At 34.5% G+C, this 17,767-nt stretch overlaps 1 protein-coding gene across 1 annotated transcript in view; it reads left to right on the top strand.

The window, feature by feature from the left end:
- The window catches only part of LOC124359029 (RRP12-like protein), a 43,443-nt gene extending 32,460 nt beyond the window's left edge, over window positions 1-10,983 (top strand). The window contains 5 exon segments of the mRNA XM_046811377.1: window positions 438-570; window positions 2,138-2,374; window positions 9,212-9,292; window positions 9,294-9,442; window positions 10,779-10,983. Of these exon segments, the coding sequence (XP_046667333.1) occupies window positions 438-570; window positions 2,138-2,374; window positions 9,212-9,292; window positions 9,294-9,442; window positions 10,779-10,968 (790 nt within the window). The 3' untranslated portion in view covers window positions 10,969-10,983.
- Window positions 10,984-17,767: the final 6,784 nt, after the last annotated feature.

Below are 17,767 nucleotides of genomic sequence, written 5' to 3'. Positions count from 1 at the left end.
ACTGCTCCTTTCTTCATCATGTTTAACTTTTTCATAAAAAACTGCATCCATAGACAGACCACACCTTCTGTTATGATGTTGGGGCTATAAACCGTGCATAATTTTATGATGAATCTTGACTGCTGAGTGATTTTTTTTCCGAAAGAAATATTATAACATCAGGCAATTTTCATGGGGGATTTATATTACACCACTTGTGTTATAAGGTTATAAATTAACAGTGCGCCCAATAAAGGTATGATTCTCTGCCTTGCACAGTTAGAAGCTTACTAAAACTGTCACACCGAAGTGAACATGTGAGCGCTGCCTCCACTGCTATGCATAAACGGCAGTGGATCACCCCCGAATGTATGCACAAAATTTAGTGAAATAATTAGACTAAATAATTATTTTCATTACGCTGCAACACTGGTGTGCTAGAGAGGTTTTGTTGTCAGGAACCAGTCGGCGAAGTTGCGCGCAGAGAACAACCAGGTACGTTCTCTCAGCTATGACCTGATGCAGTCCCAGCTGTGGGCTCTACTGCCTAGCTTCTGTACACAGCCGTCCGACATTGCTGTCTCGTTTGCGGTAAGCACCTTATTTCCTAACATTCACATTTAGTTAAATTTTCCACATAAAAATTTAAGTACAGTACACAAAACTTGATAGGTCTGAAAGTACACATTTTTCTGAATTAAAACATTTCAGTTATTTTACTGAAATATTTAAAATTACGATTCAAACCCTTAATGTAGATTAGTGTTGTGCTTAGAGGTGTGTCAATAGTAAAATTATTAAAAGTGGATAAAGAATTGCAGAAAAATGAAAGTCTAAACACTATTAGTTATGAATTTTAATTGATATGTTACAATCTTAAGCAGGCTAACGTTTAACATATTTTAACATTATTCCTCTTTTTCTTCACATAGAAGCATTGAATTGAAGCAAGATGGATATTTCTTGCCCATCCACTCACTTTGCTACCCAAAGGGTTTTAGTGTTCAATTCAATGTTACTATGTCAAAAAGAGGAGAAAAAAAATCTTCCAATCTAGTAAAGGTACATCTGCTCTTTGTACCCAATCAAAATTTTCACACTAAAATATTGCCTTTATTAATCAACAAAACAAATACTGACTGTAATTGATGATATATTGGTGGATTCATATTAACCCGTCTACATGTTTACTTAATCAGTGAAAGTTGTCCTAAATTAAATCAAACTCTTTGTTGCCATTGACTACAACAAGGAACAAACAACAAGGGCATTGTTAATAAAATTAAATGTCTACAAATATATAGCCCAGTGAAGCCGAGTCAGATTACATTAGTATATGCATTTATTTTATCTATTTTTTTGTTTTTTAAGTATATATGAAGCCTAATGTGCGTTGCCATCAAAACTGAACATCCATTTTAGTGTCCAGAAATTGAATAGCATGGATTATTCTCAAACCAATAAAAATGTTGCTCTTATATGATTTGTTAGTAACATCTCCAACTATACTTGGAAGTATATTGGAAAAGTCTACGACAATTGATCTGAAATAAATTACCTATTTTGGAGTATAATTTAACGCTAAATAATATTAAAAAGTCTTATATCACAAAGAAATAAATCCATATATTGAAATAAAGAGAGAAATAAAAATAAAAATATATATACCTAATGAAAACAGCATTTATGATTCAGTTAATTTGCTACCTAATTTCTGTATAATTAAAAATAACATGGGAAAAGAGCTCACATGGGCCTTAATGGCCTGTGCGTAGACTCGAGTTGAACATTTTAGGATTAGAATTTTATCTTGAGCAGTGTGTAGATTAGTTTTATAAAAATTTTAACTAAAAGAAGTTGTCTGAAGTGGAATAACGTATGGATATGACTTAAGAATTTTGATAATTAGCAATATTTTAGAGAAAGTAAACAAAACAAATAAAAATACTGAGTGAACAAAAGTTAAGTTTAAAAGTTAATAAATATAGGATAATTACTTAGTGAAAACGGATTTTTGTATCTTTAGTGTGGAGAGAAGAGGAGACAATTCCGCCAGTCAGTTGTAGTTAGTCTTATGTCCGTGTGTAGTCAGCGGAGATAAGTGACTCAGCCTCCTCACTGCCGATGAGAATCAACAGTCTGTTGTGTGTACATGCAGGTAATCGCTAAACCACTGGGGAGTCTGCTCAGCAACCAGAAAGACCAGCGGTTGTCTGTGATGTCCGCACTGCGTCATCTGGTGACTTACGCAAGAGATAACAACCGGACCCAGGACGTGTCAGAGCTTGCGAGGTTCGCCAAGAATTACCTGCCTATCCTGTTCAACCTCTACACAACGCCTGTGAAGGGTTCTGATGAGGAGGGCATCAGGCTTGCCACCCTTGAAACAGTTAAGGTAGGAAAGTTTGAAGTTTATATAATTACAGCTATAGTATGCCAATGGCGCAGTGTAGTGGGTACAGCGGTTATCGCAAGATAACCAGATCAAGCAACGCCGAGCGTGGCTGCTGCTTGGACAGGTGACCGCTGAGCGATCCTGTCCTTGCAAGCGGCCCGTCTGCCCGGCCATTGGTGGTGGTTCGGAAGTCACCTTTAAGCCATTGGTCCCCAGGTTAAGTGTTAGAGAGGGCTTCTTAGCCCTAACTTCGCCTGGTAAAATAAGACATTCTTTACTTTTTTTTACTTTTAGTATTTGCAGTGAAATCAAATCACAGAAATATTATAAAATATTTGAGTTGTATATCATTAAGTCATTAAAGAACTCAAGAACTTAAATCATTTAAGAACTTAAATTCAACAGCTTTATTCAATTAGTATATATATAATACATACAACAAGAGTACATAACAGAAAATACGAGATATATATATTTCCTGTATATATATATATATATACAGGAAATAGAGAAAGTTTAGAATACAATTATTACAGTTGTTAAAAGGTTATAATTAAAACAGTTACAATTGAAATATAATTATTGAGTAATCTACCTCCAAAATCATCACAGGAATTCATTAACACATTCAGTGCTGCCGGGCCGAATATGTACAGGCTTTCCCCCATGTGCTGCACTCTTGATTAGTATTTATACATAATATATTTATATAATATCATGTATATATATTAAACTATGTCATTCTCACAATATATATACATTAATATATGATGGACGCACATGTGCGTCCATAGCACATGACCTAGAATTTTCATTGTCATATGCTGAAAGCGCACTTGTGCGTCCATGTTTATTTCACCATGACTACCAAAATTTCGTCTTTGGGATTTTCTATTATTAGCCAGTTTATGTAACAACTAATTACGATTGATAAAATGTTTGGTCAGTAATGTAAACTTTGTTCTCTTAATGAACAAAATCGTGGTATAGATTTTTTAAAATACGCGTAGTTTGACAAATGGGAAATCAAAATAAAACATTCTATAATTTACAAAAATCTATTTTATATATTTACAGTAAAATATATGTACAACAAATCCTTGAATTTGACATCTGAATTTAGGAACTGGCGCTTCATTTGTGGTATTCCGTAAAACATGCCAAACATTAGTCCGGGATAGCCGGGACAAGCTAGGCAGTGATAAATTGTATCCATCCTTTTGCCCTTGGATTTGCAGTTCCTACACTTCTTCCCTCATCGTTTTGCCATTATTTCCTGAAATTAAAGAGTTTATGCAACATTCTATAAAAAATGCTATCAAAGTTATGAACAAAGTGGGTTTATTTTCACTAATATGGTACTAATTTGCTTATTGCTAATTGTAAAATTATATAAATGTATCTTACCTTTTTGGCATTTAGATGGGAAATGATCCCTTTTCCTTGGGGCTTAGAGCTAAAGCTAAGCGGGGTTTATTGGCCAATAGAGCTTTGATAACAACAAGTCTGTAATCATACAGAGTCATTTTTGTGCCAATAGCATATTTATTGCAAAGCAAATATCCATTTATTATCATCATCTGCAGGTAGTGTACAAAAAGCTTTTTGTACCAACGTAATGTTTTTACGCTCACAGGGATAGTAGGCCATCAATTGATCCTTTCTATCTACCCCTGACATGGTATGTATTGTATTTAATTATGGGCAAAGGTTTTTGCACTCTAGCTCCACGTTTGTTTGTTGTAATCAGTAAGTTCATTGCTGTGTTCAGTAGAAATATAACATCACTGTCCTCTTGTCTTGCCATTTTCCTACCATAACATGGTCCTCGGAGTACTGAGCAATGGTTTCACCTTTCCGCAACTTCTTCTTTATAACAACAATTGATCTGTTTTCCAATAATCATTTATACGTGGAATGATGATATTTCCCATGTGAAGGAGTAATCCTAGAAAAACCTTGAATTCATTCATTGTCAAGTCCTTCCATTTATTTATACGGGAATGTACTGCCAAGTCTGCATTAGTAAAAAAAACTTCAGAGGCATAATTGTTTGTCATGTCAATAATCTTTTTGCATGAAATCCTCATCAGCTATCAAATTAAAATAATCAATAGGTGTGCCATCCCCTGGCAAAGGTACAAGTAGTTCATTTGGTCTGGTATGGTGTAAATTAACAAGATTGATTTGCTCATTCCATTTTACCTGAGGTAGCCTATCCGCACGTCTAGGCCTAGGCCTAGGTCGTACAGCTTGATTTTTCATTTTGGTTCTCATTACAAGCCTCATCTTGTATGTCATCATTAGTGTTAACATTACCAATATCAGGCTCTAAAATCTCTGATTCAATTTGTGGATCTTCAAAAAACCAAATGTTCAAAGTTTGTTTGCTCAAAGTCATCTTCAGATTTACTGTTTGAGTCTTGTTCTGGCACATATTCATCTTCCATTCTCTGAGTAAAAATCTTCATCGGAATCCACATACAACTCGTCCAATTCACTCACTGTAAGATTGTTTACATCAATGTACTTATTCACTGTACGAGACCGTTTGGGCCCGGTAGACGGACCCGCTTCTTCATCACTCATTTTCAATATTTGTACTGACACTGAATTATAAGCAAATTGCAAACGAATCACACAGTAGCACAGCCAACAACCTAACCAACAAGTTTGCATTACCCATAATCCCACGAACTGTCAGCTGGATATGAAAATGGCGGACAACCACGACGCTGCACGAAGCGCGCAAGTGCGCCTGCAGCACATCGGGCGAGCGTACGCCAAGCGCGCATGTGCGTCCGCAGCAGTGAACGTGTTAAAGGAATATATAGCCTTGTTGATGAGAAACTTTTTAAAATTGTATTCTAAATTACTGATTGTAACCTCTGACTTAATTTCAGTAGAAAGATTGTTGTAAAATTTTGATCCCATATTCTTCGCTTTTTTAATTTGTAAGGTATGGAGGCTTATTGCTGTATTATTACAATTTCTTGTGAAATGGTTGTGATTAACTCCTACCAATTCCAGTTCCTGAAGTTTACTTTTGATTGACAAAATAGTTTCAAAAATATACATCCCATAAACCGTCATAATATTTTCTTGTTCTTCTTTCTTCAAATACTTAACTTTCTTCTTTTTTAACTTTATTGAAACAATACATTTTGGTTTCTTTCATAAACATAAAATATTTGTAGCAGAATAGAAGACATCATTATGGTCATCATCTTTACGGATGGTGAAAAACTGCCTTAAAGTTGAACTGGTCATTGTATTTTTTATTTAATTAAACATAAAAGAGAGTGTGATCCCTTTTTGAGCCTTATTCTGGCCACCCTCATAGGCCACTGGCTGGGCTAAACAGAAGAAGGGGAAAGTTAACAATACTAAAAAAAGTGCTTCAACCACAGACAGGATTTGAACCTGTGCTATCTCTCAACTAAATCCAAATTCCTACGTCGTATACTGCTCAGCCATCTGCACTACATACCACACATGGGGGACATATGGGGTGAAGTGAATAAAACCTAGCATTTGCTAAGTCTAAGAGATTTTTAAGCTACTGCTTGGTTTGGTGTGAATAAAAAGCTAGCAGTTGCTAGGATTTTTCCGGAAACCTAGCACTTGCTTACAATACCGAGTGAATAAAAAACACAACTTCTCAATTTAAAAGCTAGCAACTGCTAGGCTTTTGTTAAGTCAGCACCGAGGCATGCTAGCTTTTTACTTAGTTGTTTGTTGGACATCAGCCATGGCGGGAGTTTATGCAAGTTCGACAGCATAAACATTATGGTGCTCGACGAGAGATAAATAAGTGTAAGGAACTGTTAAGGTTTGAGTCCGAAAGTATTGATTTTTTAGCCGCGGAGTTTTTTGAATGAAACTGACACTCGTGGCGGTGGACTTTCTCCAAGGAAACAAATGGAGGTTTTCTTTACGTTTCGTAGCCGATCCTGGTTTTCAGTCTGGCATAGCCGAGGACGTTGGCGTTCACAGAACTACAGCATGCAAAAACTGTAAGCTATGTTATGGATAAGATTATTGATAGAGCTAATTTTATGGATACATTTTCCAGCAACAGTCGAAGAAATTAATGAAGCAAAAATTCAATGGCAGAGAAATTTCCGTTTACCAACTGTGATCGGGGCGCTAGATTTGCACTCACGTACAAATTAAAAAGCCTAATCTGCATGGGGGACGAATATGTAAATAGAAAAGGGTGTATTACAATAAATGTACAGGGGTACATGTGACGCTCTTGAAAGATTTACTAGCATAAGTGCAGAGTGGCCAGGGAGTGTGCATGACGCACGAATTTGGCGCAGAAGTCCAGTTAGGGAGATCATGTCACGTTTTGATGGTTAGAGTATGTCTTCTTGGCGATTCCGGGTACGGAATATCACATGGTTAATAACCCTTTCAAACCACCAACAAATGAAGCAGAAAGGCGGTTTAATTTGTGTCATTCTAGGGAAAGAGTTGTGATCGAAAGGTGTTTTGGACAGATAAAAAGAAGATTTCCGATACTGGGTAACTGTGTTCGTGTGGCTTCGGAAAAAGTGCCTAAAGTAGTCGTCTGTTGTGCAGTCCTACATAATATTGCCAAAATATCTTGGTGATGTTTATGATGACAATTTTGAGATCAATGGTGACGATGAAATTGAAGAAATAGACGTACAACATGAGAATCCAGGAACTATGGTCGAGGTGCTGACAAGCGAAGAGAAATGATGTTTGTTTGTAAATCAATAAAGTGAGTATTTACTCGAATTACCCATGTCTTGTGGGACCGTTTTACAAAATACACAAATGGGAAAAAGTTGGGCCCAGTTAGCTGGTACTGTTTAATTTTTTTTGGTTTTTTTTTTGGTTTTTTTTTTTTTTTGTTTTTTTTTTAGGGATTAGGGATAAAAGGTTGAGTGGTATATTTATTTATTATTTCGATAACAATTTACTACTTAGCTAGGAAATATTAATTTATAAGTTTAGGTAAACATGAAAATCTTCATTATTCAGTTTGAGAAGCAACATCTTGAGAAGAACTTTTCTTCTCATTTTCAAGTTTATTTTTTTCTCTTTTCAGTTTCAATTTGTTCAAACTGCATTTGCTGCAGCAAAACAATCCGTTGAAGTTGAGGTATAGAGAGGTCCTTTGTTTCATCACTTTCATAGGCCATAACGGTTTTGGCACTTTTTCTCACTTTAGTCACAGTTTTTTTTTCCGCCACAAAAACAGTTCCTTCATTGCTAAGGTTCTCGTCGTCGGACTGCTCAACTTCAGCTAGGGTTTTCGTCGCTGATGTTGTAGGATTGCTTGATGTTCCAATAGAAATACTCCCTGGTACTTTAGAAAATACAGGGTTGTTTCCTTGACTTAAAAAAATCATGAAATTCGGTTTCCCATGATTTCATCTTTATTGGCTTGTTCCCAGTTTGTTTTTTGTCTGTTTTTATTTTGATATTTCGACTTCATATTACTCAACAGCTTATTTAGTTGAACAACTGTTACAACTTTCCCTGTAGCTGATGAGTAATCCTCACTGACAATTTTTCCAGGCATCTTTTTTGGCCTTAACAGCAGATGGAGTTTTGCATTTTTTCAATTATTACTGGGTGTTGAGTCACCAGTTTGACAAACAAAGCCCTGTCTAACATATTTATCGTCACCAACATCTTCGTCGCTGGATGACATGATGCTGTGATGGTAACTAATTTCCAATTCAAACAGTCGAACAGTCGAAATAATTATCCTGAACACAAAGCGAACTACAAGCGAACTGACTAGTGAGTAGTGACAAGAGACAAGACTGCATCGAAAACGGAGCGGCGCGGTGCGGCGCTGCGGCGGAGGAGAGAGGAGGGGGGAACAAGTCACAACATGAAACCTAGTTGTTGCTAGGCTTAGCAAGTGCTATGCCTAGCAGTTGCTCAAGTTTTTCCGGTTACTTCTTAAACTAGGGTAGATGTTTCTACCTAGACCTAGCATTTGTTTATTCACTCCGATTTGAGGAAAGAGCTAGGACTAGGGGCTAGGTGCTAACCAGTAGATTCTAGGTTTTATTCACTCCACCCATGGCTCAAAGTAAATGTTTAGGCGTATAGAAATTTGATTAAAATTATATTTTTATAATTATTAATGTAAGTACGGTACATAAGTCATATATTAGTTGAGTTTTTGGTATTTTAGCCTTAACTAGCACAGCTTCTTAACCTCTTGAACAGAGTTAAAAACATTTACTGCAAAATCAGTAACTGTGCAAAACATAGTTTTATGTATAATTTTATTCAGAAAAAGATGCAGCATATTATAACAGAAATAATAAAATTGGGTTTACTTTTATGTTCATGGATGTATGAAGTTATAACTTTTATTTTCTATGAACCATTTTTTTATTTTCTGCAGCCCAGAGAAATAACTAAACGCCTTCAATTTAAAAAATACAAATTATTTGGATTGTTACGCTGCAAGGAAATTTCTACTTATAATACAGAACGAAAAACAATGTAAAATTAAACAAAACAGAGTTCAGCTGATTCAAACAGCAACAGCTGTAGAGATTGCATCTTTAGTTTTTTAGCAGCCAGTAAAATATCAAGGAATCTGCCAATTACAATATAACTCCTATTACTATTTGAATGAAGATTGTTCATAAGATGACATAATTAGTAGATAATGTTTAATGCGTCGCAAATTACGACTCTGTACCAGTTCCAGTCAGGAAAAAATTGTTGTAAAATTACGATTCTGCCATTTCCAGAGTTAACTGAATTTAATATTTTCCCTTAGTCTATAGGTCTTTATTTCTTTAAAATTAGTTTTTTTTTAATAAATTCCAGGTGTACTTGTCGGTGTCACCCAGTGAGCTGTGCTCGGAGCTGTTTGATCGTGCTCTTGTAAAGCTAGACACATTGGAGAAAAACGAAAAACTTTGTCCGCGAGAGTGTTTTGGATCTGTTGCGATCGTTGGCCGTATACCAGGACATGGACAAGGTGAAGGATCTCTACACACGGACTGTTGCCAGACTCAAGGAAACCACAGACCACAAAGAACAGAAGAAATACTACAGGTAGGATTTAGTCTTGTTGTTACTCTACCTTAAAGTTACATTTTACTACAATTACAGGTTTAGTAATCTTTGTTATTGATCCCGTTAAAAAAGTTTTACAATATTAGGTATTCAAGCAAAAAAAATTATTTCTACACATTTTTATGATTTTATTTATTTTTGTTAAAATATTGTACAATATATTTTATGAATTGTTTAGAATTCCATCTCATCTCATGTACAAGTATGTTTTTTTTAGATAAGAGTAACTTCACACATTTATCTATTTTTTGTGCATAATTTTGATCAATAATAAAATACTTCAATATATAAAAACAACCTTTTCCATACCTTTGTCATAAAAGATTGCTGCCAGAATTAAAAGTGAGTACAATTTGATGTTTGATGCTGTTGTTGTTGCAAAACGGATCATCAAGATGTCTTTTCTGTTGAAAAAACAATTGGTACTCTCTGGGTGCTAAATTGTGGCTGTTGTGGGGATTATCAATTGTTTGTAGCAAAATGCTTGTAATGAGATCTTGAGTTTTTTTTTTTTTGCTGCATGTGAACAAAAATGTGCAAAACGTGTTTTTCAATAGATTAAACATTCAATAAAAAAATATCATAGAGAACAAACACTTCTTGAAACAATAGGAAACTCCATTGTCGTTGATTATTGGGGGTTTTCCACTCTACTCCTTATTATGAACATTATTTTGACCATATTTTACCCATTTGAATGCCATTCCATCACTTATAATATTTCGTCCATACACCTCACAATGTGAAATATGCATTAATTTGTGTACAAAGAAATGTGTTTATCTGTTGCTTGATAATAGATGAAGTTAGACAACACACAATTTCAAAGTTGTACACAAAAAGTACATCTCTTAAATATTATAAGCAAAATGATAAAAAATTCTTACCGTCTTATTAAAACAATATTTCTCCTGTCTTCATGAAATTTATGTAACTAAAACTTTTTTTTTTAAACAGATAAAAATTTGCAATTTCATCACCTTGATGGGGTTTCCTATTTGAAAAATTTGCAATTACATCACCTTGATGGGGTTTCCTATTTGAATAATTTGCAATTACATCACTTCGATGGAGTTTACTATTTGACAAATTTGCAATTACATCACCTCGATGGGGTTTCCTATTTGAATAATTTGCAATTACATCACCTTGATTGGGTTTCCTATTTGAATAATTTGCAATTACATCACCTTGATGGGGTTTCCTATTTTGAATAATATGCAATTACATCACCTTGATGGGGTTTCCTATTTGAATAATATGCAATTACATCACCTTGATGGAGTCTCCCATTTGAATAAGTAATCTTTTGCAGGATGCTAGAGGATCTGTGTTCGAGTGACACAAAGGGATGCAAACAGTTTCTGAACGAGTATCTGCCAGAGATTCGAGATCTTCTACTGGAGTCACTTTCGACTTCAGCTCCTAGCAGTAAAGGGGTGAGTTATTTTATTATATTTGCACTTGATGTAGCATGGCTTTTGTTAGCCATAAGTATGAAGTGAGTACAAATCTCTTACTGATAGACTGATTACTCTGTAAATCGTGTTTAAAGTTGAGATCTATAAATATTTATACTATGAGGAATGGGTAAAATGTACCATTAGTTTTAATTTGGGGAAGATCAAATTTAATTTCTTCGTGAATTAATTGCCAGTGGCGTGAAATAAATAGATATTTGCGTGTTAAATTGTTTGGCTATATGGTTTTCATCCAAAAACTTGAAATCTTTACATTTTTATTTATTTAATGTTTATATATTATTTTTATATGTATATAATTAATTTTGTTTTTTGATGAAAACGATATAACTAAAAAAAATTTCCAGACAAATATCTATTTATTTTATGTTAAATTTCATTCTTAATCCAAGGAAACAAAAAATTATAGGCCTACTTTATTCCCAAATTGAGTAATATAAATTTTTGTAAGGACGTGTCATTTCTCCTTGTCAGGGTTGTATATATATATATATATATATATATATATATAAAACAATTTCCAAGATATTATTTGCTTTTTTATATGTTTGTGGACTACATTTAATAAGAAGTAAACCTAAAAAAGAAATAGCTTGATATCTTAAAAAATAGCCTAGTAATGAGTTGTTTACAAAACTACATACATTTTCTCCGAAATGGCTTGGAATTTTAAATACATTACTTGATATAACGGTCGGGGATGAAAGTGTTAAGTATATAGATCAATTCATTTTTGAGATGTCTCGCGGACAGAGAGCCAGTTAAACAGAAAATACATTTTTACAGCCCCCTGGCAGACAGAAGACAATGTCTGGCAGCCTATTGAATGGTAGACTTCAATGATGCCCAGGGGAGGTACATGCACCATCATCGGGGCTCGATGTTCCTCATAAAGAAATGATGCTAAATACAAAATTTCAAGTCCATAGATCAGTTTGTTCTCAAGATATCGTGTAGACAGACAGACAGACAGATAGCAATTACATTTGTCCATACTCTTGAGTGATAGGCTTCACTAACGATCAACCAATGATACATCTCCAGTAATTCTGTTGTTAAAAATACACTTGTAAAAGTGCATGAGGTGGGGGGTGGGGGGGGGGGGGGGTGGGGGGGGGGGGGGGTGGGGGGGGGGGGGGGTGGGGGGGGGGGGGGGTGGGGGGGGGGGGGGGTGGGGGGGGGGGGGTGTGCCAAGTTGTACGAGCACTGCAGTGCATGTCTTGTTATCGATATTCATAACAAGTTACAAGACACAAAAGTATCATTGTCGACTGCAGTCAGATTGCTCTTTCTTAAAGAGGTGGAGTTGCCACGCGTCTGTTGGTTCTTTGAGAATGAGGAGGTGACCTACGAGCCTCGGCTATGTTTCCGGTGGAAAGAGCGCTAAAAAGCATCACAGCGGCCTGATACAAAAAGCTAGTAAATAAGAACCCAACTCGACAACCTAATTTTTCACTCCATATCTCAATCATGGAGGGGAGAGTCTTTATGATCTAATTATTCTCCTATTGATTAGATTAAAAAGGCTACGAAAGTAGTCTAGGAATAGCGGTACGATTTTGAGGAAGTACCTAATTATGGTTTTTTTTTAGCAGGCCGTTTCCAAGATTAACAGTACCTAGGGGTATTGGTAAAAGCAATCAATTCATCCAGTTAGGGACGACTTAATGCGTAATAATGCTCTATTTACTGAGAATACTTATATAACGTTATATCAGACATAAGATGACTAAAGTTTGCGATTTGTCTTTGACTAGGGCAAAGGAAGCTCGAGGCCATGATCTTGGAACCGTCCCGAGGAACCCTGCATTGGCAGGATCATTTATGCCTGAATAGTGCTTTTTCACGGTGTACGTTTGCCTTATACCGTAAGGAATCTAGATGAGACATAGTGTTCCAGCCTGCAACTAACAGGTAGAACGTAGGTTATATTTTTTTGGAAACCCTCCGTCATCAGGTTCAATTAGACCCAGGATAGACATCAAAACTGAAGAGTCAATCGTCGAATTTTAGACCCCTACGATACCCAATTTAGACAGGTGAAAGAAGGGCAAATCGTTTGACTAAAGCTGACACGAGATGTCGGAAATTTCCGTCACTTTAAACTTTATATTAATTCACACTGGTATTTCTTTTGGAAGATGCGGCATGTTATAAATTTTACCGATCATGGTGCCCATTCTGTTCGGAAGAGGACAGTTTATGGGGGAACCGCAGGGCTCACTCTTCCTGCAGCCCAAATACACAACTTGGAGGACTAAAGGAACGGCGACGGTAACAGGTAAGGTCGGTGAATACTCAGGTTGACGGGAGCCTGTAAGTAACGAAAACATCTACAGGAAAATATCTTTTACTGGTCATGACAATTTTGCCAGATCAATCCAAGTGAAACAAGTTCCTTATGAGGGCTGTATCACGACATCGCTAACCACACCTACTTGTCGGCAGGAAAACATTTAAATGATTTAAAACGTAGGCCTGCGCAGTGGATACTAAATTAAAGGTATTTTATTCATAAAGCCTGCATGCCCAAAATTTTTCGTCCCAAGAAATTCAATCTTCTACAAATAAAAACATCGCTTCCTTCAGACATCTTCCGTATACTAGTACATACTGTACAAACTTTATTTTATATAGTTTTTTTGTGGACCTGATTACAAGTACTACTTTGAATACCTTCCAGTCCAGTAGTTACAATACTACCTTCCAGTCCAGTAGTTACAATACTACCTTCCAGTCCCAGTACTTACAATACTACTTTCCAGTCCAGTAGTTACAATACTACTTTCCAGTCCTCTTGGAAGTAGGTAATTGTTTCTACGTTTCTTGGTTTTAAGAAACCTTAAAGGGCTGTAACTAATGTATTGAATTAAATACTAATTTAAAAGATTGCACTGTTTGTATTAGTTTCCTTTCTAGACTATATAATGAATGTTTATTTGAGCAAATGCAAGCATAATATTAAAATCTTTAGGTAAGCGTTATCGAAGCCACTCAAAGGGCTGAACAAAATTTCATTTATCACGATGAAAAATCAAAAATGAAATGACCATACACTTAAACGTTTGCATGAAGCCTTATTCCTATCTATGCATCACTGAGTTAGATGATGGTGGATCATTCCATCTGATTTGGCTGAGTGTTAGCAACCGTTTTTTATATTGGTTTATGATTAACCATGACACTAATAAATAAATCAGAAATCAATCAATTTGTAAGCAAACTGAGAACAACTATATGACATTTTAACATGAGATATTTTATTTATAGAGTAAAAAGAAAACAATTTTAGATTTGATTTCAGCGTATCCTTGTACCCTATTTAGCTAACCGGAAAAGTTATTATTTAAGTAAAATCTTTTTTTAATAAAACACGTTGTTATTATTACTATTCAAATAATCTTAATAGAAAAGTTAACTAACATGCGGCAAGGCATGTAGAGAAATATTTCATCTGAATTCTTCAAATTTCCATGAAAACCCTATGCGCATTTCCAATTGTGCAGTATGGCTGAGCGTTAACTGTAGCCGGTCACTCAGTTGGCTGACACAATTTCTCTTTTATCTGTCTGGGGGAAAAATCGATACGATTGTCAGTCTGTCTCTCTGTTAGTTGGACATCCAGAATGAAACGATCTCTAGATTTGAAATGTTGGATGTGACCACAGCGAAGCCTGTTATGCGACACTGTAACTAAAATAAATCTCCATAATTGATTAATAACAGGACTAAATCCATGGTCAATTACACTATGAGAAAGTTAACTTTGTACATATTTATTAAATTTGATTAAGTTGGTTCGACGAGTTTCCTACTTGATGGATAAACTGCATAGAGAAATTTTAATACTTAGATTTGGTTTGAAGTTGGTATTTGAATCGCCGATATTTCCAAGTTCTCCACACAGAGATTGTGCCGCGCACCTGTGTACACAGTGTATGTGCTCAGCTCGTGCCCCAGAGGCTAAACAGGTGCGCTGGGTAATGAAGGACTTGTTGGGTTCAACCCGAAGGTCACAAAGGTTTTGCCACCTCATTCTCCAGATTATGAATCCTTGTCTCAACATGTTTCATTGAAACTTCATGCGTAACACTTTGGTGCATGAGTATTTGGAAAAATCAATAGTATACCTTAGTCGGGAGGGGTGAGGTGGTTAGAATCCACCCCAAAAGACTTAAAAATAAAAAGTCAGTATACCGACCAACCGATTGGTTTGAAATACAGTATTTTACGTTTAAACATGACATATTCAAATTTATTTTAATTTATTCAGTTATAGCGTAACAGGTTCGTTGATGCAAAGTTGTAAAATTTCAAGTATATAGCAAATTATAATTCTTGAAATTTATACAGTCAGACAGACAATCTAACAGAAAAAATATCTTTAGATCTCGGCGATAAAGAGAAATTGTGTTAGCCTACTGAGTAATTGGCTCCAACGTCTCCCTCCCCCCCCCCCACATCAGTCGAAAGCAACGTTTTCATCACACCTGCACCTACCTAAGAAACTCCATTTCATCTTTGTTAAGGGCTAAATATCTACGTAATATAAAACAGCAATCATTTTAGACACAGTAAAAATTCATAAATAATTTTAAATTTGGATCATTAAGTTTTTGTAACATTCTATCTCACACAGGGGGTTTTTTAAATAAATCTTGAAAGAATTTTTTAACTCCTTCTTTTTGAAGTCGATTAAAACTATAATTTGTATACATAAAATTAACTAACAATTCAATTCAGTCACATATTTCTGTTTATATGTGTAAAATGGCATTATACATCAACACTTTATTTTCGCCATTGACTTATATTGGACTTATTTACATTGAATCAATAAGAATAAATCATTATCAATCGTTTTAAAATAAGCATTTAAAATACCCCAACGACAATCCCCATAACATGATAAAGTGTTTGGTACATTATCTGCTAGGGTAAACCTAATTTAGAAATAAAAATTAATTGTTTTGTGTTAAATATAGAACTACAATTATGTTGATATAATATTTTATGCAAACCCACAATCAAGTTAACAATTTTCAGTGAATATAATGAAATAATTAACGACAAAAGATAATATTTAATTTCTTAAGATATGTTGAGAAATTACTGAATTCTGTTTTTAACTTTTTACATAACCATTGTTAAAATTTATCTACATGTTTTGTATAACACCAAATATCATTATCTCGATCATTCTCAATGTGATCTAAAAATATATACAGTATTTATGTTTTGTTTCTAAGATATTATTAGAATTCTCGATATTTTAATGTTGTATTTGCTGCTTTCGTTAAATTTTAAAACCCCATATAGCTGAAACCAGCAGGTAGCTGGTTTACAAGCATTTCATTTTTGCCTAGACCAATTAAAAGTTTATCTTTTGTAAGTTACAGTTTGTAGATTGTTTTCCTTAACATCCTTTACAGGACAAATTGTACTAGGTTTTTAATATATTTGTTAATTTCGTAAAATTTAAAGACAAAGAGATAATTTTTATCAAGAAATCAAGAGAGTTCCGATACCTCTATTATATAATAGTTTGAAGATTAATAAGATCTGACTTAAAATTTAAAGTTTATAAAGAAATATTGGATCTAAATTTGTTTTTTCTGTAATCGCTTTCTTTGTATTCAATCTAATTTAAATGTATTCAAGTTAGGTTTTATGTAAATTAAGAGTGGTAAAATCTGATTTACTACTTTTAAAACAGTTTTCATAATTTTGTATTAAGATAATATAAACTAAAAATCTGCATAGCTATTGCGTTAAACGGTGTTCACATTGTCGTGACCAATTTACAAGGATAACAAGGCCTTAAGTAAGATTATCTTGTAAGTATTATCTTGAGGTCAGTAAGATTAGTTTATCACGTCCAAATTACTGGACTGTTTATGCACACTAAATTTGTTTAACTAAGTTTTTGCATAACTTCAAGTTCAACATGACATGTGACACAGCCTATTACCTATTTCATGTTAGTTACGGACAAAGCAATGAAATGTATTTTAAATATTCCATTAGTGAGCAGTGCCAACTGAGTACTTGTTTTAGGGAAAAATGTATCAATACGGAAATAAAGGTTTGCTTAGTAACGTTCGAAATTATACAGAATTAAAAAAAACGTGAGGAAACTTTTTGGAATATGGTTTAATAAGTACAAATAAATCGAACTGTTCCTCTAATCGCCCATTTTCGCTTCGTTTGTCTCAATGTTTTTTTAAATTTTTTACGTAATTAAAAACTGTGTATTTTACGGCGCTGTAATTTTTGAATTTTTTTAGTTCTATTATAACGCTACTGTGGCGATGAAAGAAAAATATACATCTTTTTAAAATGTTAACGCAAAATATCATGAATACCTTTACCAAGAGAAAAGGTTTTCAAAACACACTAAGGGTTATGGACGGATTATATAATACGAAATAAATTAATGTTTTCTATTAACGTGCATCTTCTCAGTCAGTAAATATTGCACGAGCGTCAGTTCGGCAGGTCATTTCGATCTAATATAACGACTTAAAAAAATTCACAACTCCATTACATTTGGGTTTAGAGAATAAATTAAAAGTGTTCTATAATGGTTAAAAAAAACTTTCTTAAAAGTTAGTATAATTATTATTTTTTTGTACCATTGCTCATGTAAATCCTATAAAGAAATATTTTTATGACCTTGAATTTAGTAACAGAAATACCAAAATAAGTACTACCTTGGTACAAAAATTGGTACACATAACTCGACCACCCTGGTACGCTATTTTATTTTTATGTGACGGCTGTTACAAACTGAACAAGAATTTATTGCTCCTAATAGACTAAT

This window comes from Homalodisca vitripennis, chromosome 4, assembly GCF_021130785.1.
Source record: "Homalodisca vitripennis isolate AUS2020 chromosome 4, UT_GWSS_2.1, whole genome shotgun sequence".
Lineage (NCBI taxonomy): Eukaryota > Metazoa > Arthropoda > Insecta > Hemiptera > Cicadellidae > Homalodisca > Homalodisca vitripennis.
Note: the sequence above shows the minus strand (reverse complement) of the source record. Positions and strands in the feature narration are given on the sequence as shown.